The sequence below is a fragment of the Aethalodelphis obliquidens genome, unplaced genomic scaffold, assembly GCF_003676395.1.
Source record: "Aethalodelphis obliquidens isolate GAN/ISIS:26980383/991018 unplaced genomic scaffold, ASM367639v1 scaffold17, whole genome shotgun sequence".
Taxonomy (NCBI): domain Eukaryota; kingdom Metazoa; phylum Chordata; class Mammalia; order Artiodactyla; family Delphinidae; genus Aethalodelphis; species Aethalodelphis obliquidens.
In genome coordinates this window covers 18873720-18886644 of record NW_020837961.1, presented here as the reverse complement: position 1 = coordinate 18886644, position 12925 = coordinate 18873720, and the positions used below count along the sequence as shown (strand labels likewise).

The 12925-nt window shown below is 35.6% G+C and overlaps 1 protein-coding gene across 6 annotated transcripts in view; it reads right to left on the bottom strand.

Moving 5' to 3' along the window:
* Positions 1-12925, bottom strand: part of BANK1 (B cell scaffold protein with ankyrin repeats 1) — a 430151-nt gene that overhangs the window by 2472 nt on the left and 414754 nt on the right. For all 6 annotated transcript variants that reach the window (XM_027117009.1, XM_027117008.1, XM_027117004.1 and 3 more), the window contains exons 12-14: positions 12569-12747; positions 8370-8433; positions 1096-1125 (exon numbers count right to left, since the gene is read on the bottom strand). In XM_027117009.1, the coding sequence (XP_026972810.1) occupies positions 1096-1125; positions 8370-8433; positions 12569-12747 (273 nt within the window). The remainder of the gene's footprint in view (positions 1-1095; positions 1126-8369; positions 8434-12568; positions 12748-12925) is intronic.

Below are 12925 nucleotides of genomic sequence, written 5' to 3'. Positions count from 1 at the left end.
AGAAAAAATATTAAAGAGATCCAAAAGGGCATATTTACATAGCACCCTTGACAAGTATGTATTAATTTCTCCTACACATAGGGATTGACTAGAATAGGATACTCAAGGAGTTGCTTCAGCTCAGAAACAATCCAACATCTTAGAATAACAAGCTCCACTTGATTATGCCTTTTTCTTCCTTTTCTCTTCCCCATTTACCAGAATCAGGCAATTGCAAAGCACACTTTTTTTTTTTTAAAATAAAAGTTTGTTTCTACTGCTCCACCTTGGCCCATGCTACTTCCTGCTTTTCTCACAGGTTTCTCACTTTCCATCCCAGCCACGTGCCTCTCCATTCCTGCAGTCAGCCCTGTGCTTCAAGGCTGCAGGCAGTGCTTGGAGCTCATGGGACAGCCCCCAGCTGGCCTGCAGCTCCCCTCTACCCTCCCTACCTTCTGCACCCATCCTCCCCCATCACACTGAAGGGAACCCCTCCAGCTCTTGCGTGCCATTCCAATTTCATTTGTCCTATCAACATCTCCCACTTATCAAGCAGTTAGCTCCATTTGCACAAATCATCATCTGTTTTTATAGCAATCTCCACGATAGAATTCTTTTTTTTTTTAACATCTTTATTGGAGTATAATTGCTTTACAGTGGTGTGTTAGTTTCTGCTGTATAATAAGTGAATCAGCTATACATGTACATATATCCCCATATCCCCTCCCTCTTGCGTCTCCCTCCCTCCCTCCCTATACCACTCCTCTAGGTGGACACAAATCACTGAGCTGATAGAATTCTTATCTGCATTTTACAAATGAGGGAACTGGGGCTTAAAGAGTTTAAGCCAAAGGCCACAGCTAGTAAGTTGTGAAGAGCCAGGTCAGAGTTCAAAGCAGGTGCTTCTTTTACTATATCACAACGCCTCTAGCATTGCTATGCTAGAATCATCTCACATTTATTTTGGATGTCAAGTGGTTTTGCTTACAAATATAAAATCTCTGTGAGTTTTTACAGTGACCAGCTTAATCACATTAGGTTTACATTAATATAAAAGTTGGTTTACTGTGAGCTTTGTTTTAGTCCTAAATCCTTCCATAAACACCAAACACTTACCATTGGGATGGTGCACAATGGTGAGCTTATCTACAAGACAAAAAAAAGCACATTCTACTGAGTTTTGCTCAATATTTATCTTAAGGTTGCTTCTTCTTATTGTTTGACTACTTTTGTCCTTGAAGTGACTATGTATTTTCACAACGTGATTTAAAAAATACTAACCTCCAGCCACTAAGTGTGAAACTATGTCTTTTTAAATTTTTGTCTTTTTTCCTTCTGACACTTGTCCCACATTATTATGATTTTAGATATATTTGACATTTAATAACAGCTTCCTACTCTGCTTTTTTTGTTGTTGTTGATGAATTATTTTTTTTAAAAAACGGATCTTTATTGGAGTATAATTGCTTCACAATACTGTGTTAGTTTCTGTTGTACAACAAAGTGAATCAGCCATATGCATACATATATCCCCATATCCCCTCCCTCTTGAGCCTCCCTCCCACCCTCCCTATCCCACCTCTCTAGGTCGTCGCAAAGCATCGAACTGATCTCCCTGTGCTATACAGCAGCTTCCCACTAGCCATCCATTTTACATTTAGTAGTATATATATGTTCATGCTACTTCTACTCTGCTTTGATATTCTTTTAGCCTGAGCTATTCAAGTATTTTTAAAAATTAACCTTATTCAGAACTACTTACATACAAGTCACACATTTTTAAGTGTATAGGTTGATGACTCTTGACAAATCTATACAGCATATACCCATCACCCCCATTAGCACAGAGAACATTTCATCTCCACAGAAAACTCCCTTGTGCCCCCTTACCTCAATTCTCACCCACCATTACCCCTGATGGCCCCTGAGCTGATTTCTATCTCTATAGATTTGTTTTATCTAGAAGTCCAGATAAATGGGATCTTACAGCAGGTATTCTTCTGTGTCTGGTATCTTTCACTCAGCATAATATCTGTGAGATGCATTCTGGTTGTGTGTGTGATAGTAGGTATCCCTTTTTACTGCTGAGTAGTATTCCATTGTGTGAATATATCACAATATAATTACCTAATCTCCTATTGGACATTTGGATTGTTTCCACTTTGGCTATTATGAATGAAACTGCTATGAACTTTCATGAACACGTTTTTGAATGAACATATTTTCCATCTTTTCTTTCTCTTGAATAGCTAGGTTATCTATCAATAGTAAGTGCATATTTAATATTTCTAAAGTCGTCACAACACTTTATACTCCCATCAGGAATGCATGCAGTGCATGTCCAGTTCTTCCACATTCTAATTGCTTAACTTTGACAATATTAAAAAATTGTAGCTATATTTGTTGTGTATTGGTACCTCAGTGTAATTCAATTTACTTTTTCCTGATGATTAATGATGTCGAGCATGTTTTCACATGCTTATTAGCTATTTTTCTTTTTGTGAACTAAGATCTAGGTACTAGATGTGCTCACTGTTGCTGGGCTGTCATTGTTTCTAGGTGCTCTCAGCAGACAGAGCTAAGGAAGTATATATACAACTACATTTCTATATTTATGTGTAACATATATATTGGGTTGGCCAAAACATTCATTCAGGTTTTTCCATATGATCTTATGGAAAGACCTGAACAAACGTTTTGGCCAACCCAATATTAACAACCACGAGTTGTTATGCTTTTACCTCCAATTCCAATCCAATACTACAAGATTCATTCTGGGCTTCCTTCTTTCCTTAGTTGTAACTCCTTTCTCTGACAATAGGAAACCTGGCTCTCATTATCAATAGTGAATTTATTTGTTTACTCAATGCTAGAATATACATAAAGTAGTTTTGAAATTGCTTGACTATACCCCTGTAGAGAAATAAGACCTACTAACTGAAGTATAGAATACAATCTTTATGTACTGTTTCTTTTCTTTTAATTTTAGTCTTAGAATATGCTGTTTTCTAAATTTATTTGTTTTTCTATCCCCCTTTAGTGTGGATATGTTATTTATTTGTAATACTGCTAGGTTCGTTTTCTTCTGCTTATGTTCCATCTTGTCCCTTTCTCAGTCCCATCCTAGTTTTTTGAATATGTAAAACATTAACGAAGTTCTAAAAGTCAGACTACAAAGAGATTTACTCACAGAAGTGTAGGGTTTTCTTTTCTTTCCCCTTTGGACTCAGGTTTGGTAAGTTTTATTTTTAATTAATTTGCTCTTTTTGTCTGAGTTGTTTAATGTATTGGCAAAAACTTAATTATATCTCCTTAGAATCTTTTTAATGTCTGTAGGATCTGTTGTGATAGCCTAACTCCTGATATAGGTAACTCTTGCTTTCTCTTTTTTGCATGATCATTTTTGCCATGGGCTTATCAATTTCATTTACATTTTTAAATAACTAAGTTTTGGTTTTGTTAATTTTCTCTATTATTTCTGTTTCATTGATTTTTGATATTATTATTTTTTCCTCTCAGCTCTTTTTGGAGAGTTGCTTTTCATTTTCTAGTTTCCTAAGGTGGAAGCTTAGATCATTGATCTTAAATTTTTCATCTTTTCTGTTTTCACATTTATAGCCATATATTTCCCTGTAAGTACTGTTTTGGTTGCATTCCACAATTTTGTAATGTTGTGTTTTCATTATCATTCAGGTTGAAATATTTCCTTGTGATTTCTTATTTGACCCCATATGGGGGTTATTTTGAAATGTATTTAATTCTTAACTATTTTGAGAGTTTTTTTCTAATTTCTTAATTAAATTCTAATTTATTTCTGTTGTGCTAAGAGATAAAAGATTTCAAAAGACTGAAATCTTTCAGAGAACATACTCTGAAGATTTCAATCTTTTTAAATTTATTGAAAATTTTCGATAGTCCAGTATGTGTTCTGTCTTGCTGAACTTTCCTTGTACACCTTAAACAAACATGTATTCTGAATTTTTTTTGATGCCCTGTTCTGTAAAGTCAATTAGGTCAAGTTTGTTGACAGTGTTGTTTAGATCTTCTATATTGTTACTGATTTTTTTCTATTTCTTCTATCAATTACTAAGAAATAGGTGAAAACATCTCTGAGTACTATCAAATTTTGCTTCATGAGTTTTGAGAAAACTCATAAATACATACACAGTTTAAGGTACACAAATATTTAGGATTTTTGTATCTTCCTAGTGAACTGCCCTTTTGTCAGTTTGTAATTTCCTCTTTTGTCTCTTGTAATACTCTTTGTATTGAAATTCATCTTGTCTTGTATTGATATAGCCATGCCAGCTTTCTTATGCTTACTATTGGCATGGTAGATCTTTTACCATCTTTACTTTTAACCTATCTGTGTCTTAGATTTAAAATGCATGGCCTTTAGATAGCACAAAGTTGGGTATTACTTTTTTATCAGGCTGGAAAATGTCTACCTTTTAAATGATACTTTTAATCTATTTACATTTAACACAATTATTGATATGACTCAGTTTAATACTAACATCTTGTTCTTGGTTATTTACTAATCCATTTTGTTTATGTTTTTGCTACTTTCCTGCTTTACTTTTTGGCGAATCAAATAGCTTTTTAGTGTTACATTTTATTTCCTCTGTTAGTTTCTTTATCTATCTATCTATCTATCATCTATCTACTTTATAACTAAGATATGTACCATTAACTTACAGTCTATTTAGAGACAATAGTGTACTTCTTCATGCTTCATGTCTTATACTTGACACTTCATCTTTCTTACCTTAATCTTTCCTCTTCTTTATAACTGATTCTTTATATTCCATACTTGGAACTACATGTTATAAAAATTTTGCAACCATATAATTCCACTTATCTGCACCCTCTGTATTTGCATAATTGTTTTCACATCTTTTCCTTCTTCATATGCTATAATCCCTAATTTAAGTGCTACTATTTTGCTTTAAACAGTTGTTTTTGAAATAATTTATGAGAAAAAAGAAAACATAATATTTTATTTCTATCTGCTTGGTAAAATTTTCAGTGTTCTTTATTCCTTAGTGTGGATCTGAGTTTTTGGTTTGTTAATAACCCCTTCACCTTGTATGACATTCCTTAGCATTTCTTACATTGCAGTTTTGCTGTCTATGAATTCTCTGATTTCGATTATCTGAAAATGTCTCTATTTCAACAAATTTTTGAAGGTTATTTTCCCTGGATATACAATTCTAAGTGGTCATTTGTTTTTCTCTTAGCACTTTAGAGATATTACTGCACTGTCTTTAGTCCTCCATGTTTGTGATAAGCAATTAGTGAATATGTAGTGAATATGGAATATGCTTATACTTTTCCCTCTATATGTAAAGTGTCTTTTTTCTCTGGCTGCTTTCAAGAATTTCTCTTTATCTTGACTTGAAGTAGTTTGACTACAAGTTGCCCAGATGTAGTTTTCTTAACAGTTATGCTAATTGGAATTTTTTGAAGTTCTTGGAACAGTATGGAGGTAGTTTACATTAAATTTGGAAAGTATTTGACCACTATTCCTTTTAAAATGTTTTGGCCCAAACTCATTCTTTTTTCCTCTGGGATTCTGATTACATGTATGCTAGACTGTCTTAAATTGTACTACATGTCTCTTAGGCTCCATTTATTTTAAAGTCTTTTTATCTCCCTGTTCATCATATTGGATAATTTCTGTTGATCTGTCTTCAAGTTCATTAACTCTTACTTTTGCTATATCCAATCTGCTGATAAGCTCTTCCGATAAATTTTTCATTTTTCTTATTGTAATTTTAATTTCTACAAATTTCCATTTGGTTCTTTTATATAGCTTCAGTTTTCCTGCTGAGATTTCATATTTATATACTCCTTAAAACCATATTTTTCATTAATTTAAATATGTTCATAATTTAAAGTTTTGTCTGCTAAGGTCAATAACAGGATCATCTCAGGTTCAGTTTTTATTGATGGCTTTCTTTTTTCTTTTCTATGAATTACATTTTTCTTTTTATTTATACCTCTTCTTTTATTAAAAAAAGCCCTGAACACTGGACTTTAAAGATAATCTGTTGTATATTCTGGATTCTGTAATATTCCTTCGATGAGTGTAGGTTCTTGTTTTAGCAGGCAGTTTGATTACTGGCATGAACTTGTGGTAAGCTTGGTTTTCTGCTTTTTTTCAGTGTTGACCTATAGTTAGCCCAAGGTGTTTTCTAAGGCTCTCAGTAGGACTGAGCCTACAAACTCTGTCTTCTGTGGGGCTCCTGTAGGGGCTTGGTTTTAAGCTTTGCTGGGGCATGTCTAGAGTAGGTCTTACTCTAAGTCATAGTCCTTACTCATTATACCTCTTGGGTGTCACAGCAGGATGCCAGGTGTTTTAAGGAGACCTTTCCACTCTGGCAGGGCAGAACTCAAACATCCTCAGTTTGGCTTTTTCCTGGCTCTGCTCAATCTCCAGTGTCTCTGTTCTGCCTTCAAAGTGCTAAAAGCAGTTATCTTGCATGCCTTGAGTGGTCTTGCCCTACACATGTACAGCTCATCTCTCAGCCACAGACTTTTGGAGTCCCTCACTCCCTCTGAGGTTACCTCTCTATGCAGCTACCTCCTCTTCAGTGACCCACCATACACATCCCAGCAGCTCTGGCTGCCATGAATTCTGATCTTTGCACCCCTCAGTTTGACAGGAGTGCTTGCTTGCTTTGCAGAGATTGTAGCCAGAAAATCAGTCTCCTGGGCAATCATGAGAGATATCTCATACATTTTGTTTTTCTCTGAGATTATAGTCTTAGGCTGCCTATTGTCTACTCCCTGAAATCAGTTGCCTCATTTTTCTGCCCAGTATTTGTATTCTTACAGTGGGAGGATTTGTCTGATACTACTTATTCCATTTTGGCTGGAAGGGGGACTAGTTAATTCCTAATGATTAAGAGTATTAACGGGCTTCCCTGGTGGCGCAGTGGTTGAGAGTCCGCCTGCCGATGCAGGGGATGCGGGTTCGTGCCCTGGTCCGGGAAGATCCCACATGCCGTGAAGCGGCTGGGCCCGTGAGCCATGGCCGCTGAGCCTGCGCGTCCGGAGCCTGTGCTCCGCAACGGGAGAGGCCGCAGTGGTGGGAGGCCCGCGTACCGCAAAAAAAAAAAAAAAAAGAGTATTAACTTTGGATTCCAATAGACGTAGGTTGTAGTCTCTAATCTGTGTGTTTAGGGGCTTCTTAGTTTCTCAGATTCTCAGTTTCCTTATTTATAAATTGGGACTAATGACTATCTCAAAGGGTTGTTAATAAGATAATATTAAGTGTATAGCAGATAGCTAATAAATATTAGCTACTACTACTACTTAATGTTTCTTAGTGAAATTATTTATATTGTTTGTAATTTTACACAGTGTTAAAATTTTTCTCTTATTCCACATTACAATGGAGGTCTGTAGAACTCAGTTATTTGTAAATTAGTCTTGTGTTTATGACTTTAATTATTTTAGAAAGTATATTTCTGTTTTAGAAAACATTTCTAAGAGAGCGTAAAGAATTCTCTATGGAAAAGTAAATAACAACCCAATAATGTAAAAAAGAAAACGAATTTTAACATGGTGAATTTCAGCATGAAGTACTAGCTAAAAGCTATGCAATATTATTGAAAATGGAAGAGATGGAAGCTTTCAAGCTTTGATAGTGGTTGTTAGTTTTTAATTATTTGTGCAGGGGTAGGGACTTGGGGACAGAGTGATCAGAGAGTGACAACGTAATTTATTTTCAATTTTGGAATGTGTTGTTTATCTTTGGAGAAGATTTACCGTCTTAATAATGTTTGGTTTGTGTTAACATTCAAATAAATGCTTTTCCCTCCGGGGAGCAACTGTTAATTATTAGCAAGGAGAATCTGCCTTGCAAAGAAGCATGATAGCTTCAGGACAAGGCAACACGAAATTTATAATTTAAGATGATCCACATGTGGACAGTTGTGAGAACTGACTATACTGAGAATATTCTACCTTATTAAAAAAAAAGTGTGACTCCTTAATAATTTAATACCCTATATAATGACTCATACACACACACACACACACACACAAAACAGAAAAACACCAAACAACTGGAGCAGAATTATCTTATTTGCAACTTACATAGAAATCAAAGGAAAGGAAGTAATTAGCATGTATTGAAGGTCCATTATGGGCCAGAGAAGGTGAAAAGTATTTTATCTGTTAACTTGGACAACCACTTCCAGATACATGTATAATCATTCCTGTTTCGCAGACAAGGACCCTGAATACCAAGGATTAAGACACTGTCCAGTTTAAGCAGCTGGGAAGTGATAGAGTATAGATTTGAACTCCGGCCTGTTTGACTCCACTGTCCTTGCATTTTCCACCCTATTATTTTTGAATAGCAGGCAAATTTTACTTACTGTAGACATTTTCTTCTTCTGGCCTTTTCCCAATAATGCAATCTCGTAGTTGGCGTAGTTTTTTCTTAATGAGGGAACAACCAGGAAACAGAAGTCAAATTTCACAAATTTGTCATGGATTAAGATGAAAACTTTAACTACTATCACCAGTACCACCACTACTACTTAGTGTTAATTTGGTACTTACAATGTCCCAATCACCGTCCTTGATACTTTACATGTATTATTTTACTTAATCCTCACAACTTCATGAAGTGGATAAAAAACATCATCATCTCATTTTACAGATATGGAATCTGAGCTACAGAGAGGTTAAGTAACTTTCCCAAATCACACAGTTATAAGTGTTAGAATCAGGTAGAAACCCAGAGCCTAATTCTTTTGGGAGCTGTTTTCCCAATCGAACACCTGAGGCATCTACATTGGCTATTTGGTGTCCAAAAGCAGGAGTCCAACACAGTGATGGTCTGCTGCTGTCTGAGCTGATCTCCAGCCTCTGCAGGGTACATGCCTTACTAGAAATTCCTTCTAAGAGCCAGGGACATGGTAGCAAATGATACACAAACTGGATTCCCTTCTTAACTCACCTGTGACCTTTCTTTGCTTTCCAAATATTCTACATTGAACATCTATTCACTATTTAACTGAAAGGTAAAGCAAGCTAACATTCAAAATGTCTGCTTTTAGAAGAGAATCTAGAGTAGCACTTTTCCTAAGGGTTGCCCCTGAAGCCTAGAAACCATTTTTCCTAGAGTTGTTTTCATTGCCTTAAAGATCCCTTCCTATAAGTGAGCAAGGGACTCACTGATTGTGAGCAGGAGTGAGGAGAGCTAAAGGCAAGGTTTTCTCAGCCATCTCACCTTTGACTCCAGGGATTCTACATGGGTCTTCATTATCCTAGAAACTCTTCCACTATTAACTCTGTATTTGTGCCATTTTTTCTCCTATTTTCCTAGGATAATAACTCTGTCAAGAATAATATAACTTCACAGCTACCTCTGAGAGATTCATTCTCAGGATACAAATGAACATTTTTGTAAACTACAAGAGTAATATTGAAAAGTATATGGGGATAAGTGTGTTTGGGAAAACAGGGAGAACATTCATTTTTTGTTGTTCTGACTTTTGTTCAGGCCCTTATGTTAAGGACTGACTAAAAAAACACAGGGAAAAAGCTCTTTGACATTGGTCTTGGTGATGATGTTTTGAATATGACTGAAAAAGCACACGCACCAGAAGCAAAAATAAACAACTGGGACTACATCAGACTAAAAAGCTTCTGCATGGTGAAAGAGACAATCGACAAAATGAAAAGGCACACTATGGACTGAGGGAAAATATTTGCAAATCATGTATCTGAGAAGGAGTTAATATCCAAAATATATAAAGAACTCACACAACTCAGTAGCAAAACATCCCATATAATCTGATTAAAAAATGGGCAGAGGAACTGAATAGACATCTCTCAAAGAAGACATAAAAATGGCCAACAGATACATGAAAAAATTCTCAACATCACTAATCAACAGGGAAATGCAAATCAAAGCCAGAGTAGCATCTTACCTCAGAACTGTTAGAATGATTATCATCAAAAGGACACGAGGTAAGAGATAAGGTTATGGAGAAGAGGGAAGCCTTGTGCAGTGTTGGTGGAAATGTAAATTGGTACAGCCATTATGAAAATAAGTATGGAAGTTCCTCAAAACATTAAAAATAGTACCACCATATGAGTCAGCAATCCTACTTCTGGGTATTTATCCAAAGGAAATGAAATCAGGATTTCAAAGAAATAGCTGCATTTCCATGTTCACTGCAATAGCCAAGATATGGAAACCATGTAAGTGTCTATCAACAGATAAATGGATAAAGATGTGTTATATATGTATATATATATGTGTGTGTGTATATGAGTGTGTACACACACACACACACACACACACACAATGGAATATTATTCAGCAGGGAGAAAGAAGGAAATCCTACCATTTGTGGCAACATGGATGGACCTTGAGGGCATTATGTTAAGTGAAATAAGTCATATAGAGAAAGATAAATACTGTGTGATCTCACATATGTGAACTCTAAAAAAGCCAAATTCATAGAAACAGAGTTGAATGATGGTTATCAGGGGCTGAGGAGTGGATGAAATGGGGAGATGTTGATGTTGGTCAAAGGGTACCAACTTCCAGTTATAAAATAAAAAGGTGCTGGGGATCTAATGTACAGCAGGATGATTATATTTAACAGTACTGTATTATATATATATTATATTTAGCAACTTGACAGTTGCTAAGAGAGTTAGCATTATATGTTCTTGTCACACAAAAATGGTAATTTTGTGACATCATGGAGGTGTTAGCTAATGCTATGGTGGTCATCATTTTGCAATATATCACATCAACCCGTTATACACTTTAAATTTAGACAAAGTCAATGATATCTCAATAAATTTGGGAAAGAAATGGAAAAGAACTGACTGATTCCTCCCAAAGTCCTCAGTCAGAGTCACAAACTTTGGACTCTGATGGAAAGTAATCTTAGTGTTTGTTCTTGTATTTACAGGTTAAATTTTGTTTTGTTTTGTTTTGCTTACTATATTCATTATCCCATTATCCCTATATATTAGATAAGCCACGTTGGTCTCAGAGTAGTTGAGTATAGACCACCTTAAATTCTTTCTAAAACAGTATTGAATATAAATACACAAATAACATGTAAACAACCAAGGGTTTAATAAAGCAACTAGTGAAACCTTACCAAGAAGGTATTTAGGTTGGATCACTTTAAATTGTAAACTTTATTATTGAAGGGTCTAAGAAGGATGAAGTACAACTGACTTAACAAAACGTATATAACTTATTTTCTAGCATTGCTAGGAAAGTGATTTGTAAGTCTGCACTTAGGCACATCTTAACCCATTTCGGCATAAGAAGGATGCTTGATGGTGATGGCAATGGTGTGGATTGAAAGCAATACTGTAGTTCTGACCATGAACAACAATCCATTACAGAACTCTACAATCAGCACTCTTAGCATTTGTTTGGCAAAAGAACTGCCCTTGCTTAACACTGCAAAATCTTGACCAGGTCCAGTCACCTAACCACAACAAGAGCTATCCATAGAGACAGGTGATTTCTGACAAGGCTTGTGATCTCAGATGTAATGGAAAAGTCCCTTGCCTAAACTATATCCTGTTTATATGCCATATTGCTTGAATCACCATTGTGATTCATTTCCCTGTTGTTTAAAAATGTTTTCTTAAGCATTATTTTTAAATAAAAATGATCCTTGGGAAAGGTAGCATATTATGCTATTAATGATTATTTATACTTAGGCCTAATGTAGCTAATGAAATGTGTTTGTCAAACAGCTGCCTGAGAACTGGCTTTTAAGGTACTGGGGTTTTATATGATGAGAAGGAAAAAAACTGGTAAAACATTTTGGGAGTGGGAAGGCCTACTGGATAGCTAGAATATGGTCCTGGCACCCTCACTGAGGAATGTCATGGGGTGTATATTATATTACACAGAGTATATTTTGTTTTCATTCTCCTCTTAGAACCACCTAGGATGTAAATTATGTTTAAAGAAGACAAGCTTATCTGAAGTTAATACTCTTGGCATAATTTCTCTGTAAATCCTGACCGATATATATATATTCATATATATGCAAATCCTGATATATATATTTATGTATGTACATATTTATCTACATGCAAATCCTGATATATATGTATATATATATTTATTTTTCCAAAGGTTAAGGAGAAGAGAAAACTTATTAAATATTACTCAGGACTATTGTCTGATATGATTTCAATCATTTTCTTGTTCCCTTTAAGTCTAGTCTACATAATACATTCTTCAGAATTCTGAGCACGTTAGTGTAAAGATGTTTCACCTTAATTTCAGCAATGAGATTCATAAAACATGCACTGTACTAAGGACAGCCTTATAAGTTGATTAGGTATTAGCTCTGATATACATAGTCTCAGCACTGAGTTCATTGATGGTTTGTAAACATGAAATCTGGGTATTGTCGAGCTTCTAATTGGTAGTTTAAAACCTCTTTTTTGTGTGTGGCTAGTTAAAAACAAAAGAACAGTTACCTGTATTTCTTGTTAAGAGAAAGAGGCTTACAAAGATGCTGGAGCTCTGCACCTGAGGGAACGCTCCAGAAGGGACTGGGGTCTGTATTACCTGCTGAATTATTTCCAGGCCAGTCTTCCCCATCTGCCAGTGTTTAAATTTCTCCAGGGCTTCGTCCACAGAGAGTTTCCCATTCTTGACTTTCTCTTGCAGGAGGATGAGTTCCTCCTGCCCAGCAGCAAGGCAGCCCCTTATGGTGGAAAAGCCTTGACTCTCCATCCGAGATCTGTCTACAATATGAGGGAAGGGTGTTTTAATGAGAAGTCTGCATATGACAACTGGAAAAAAAAAAAAGCACTCTAAAAAATAAGCAGTTTGAGTTTCTTGTTCTAGCTAGTCTATAAGCAGTTACAGAATAAATCAGTACAAATTTTTTAATGAGCTTCTTTCTAAGGATGGTCATGCCTC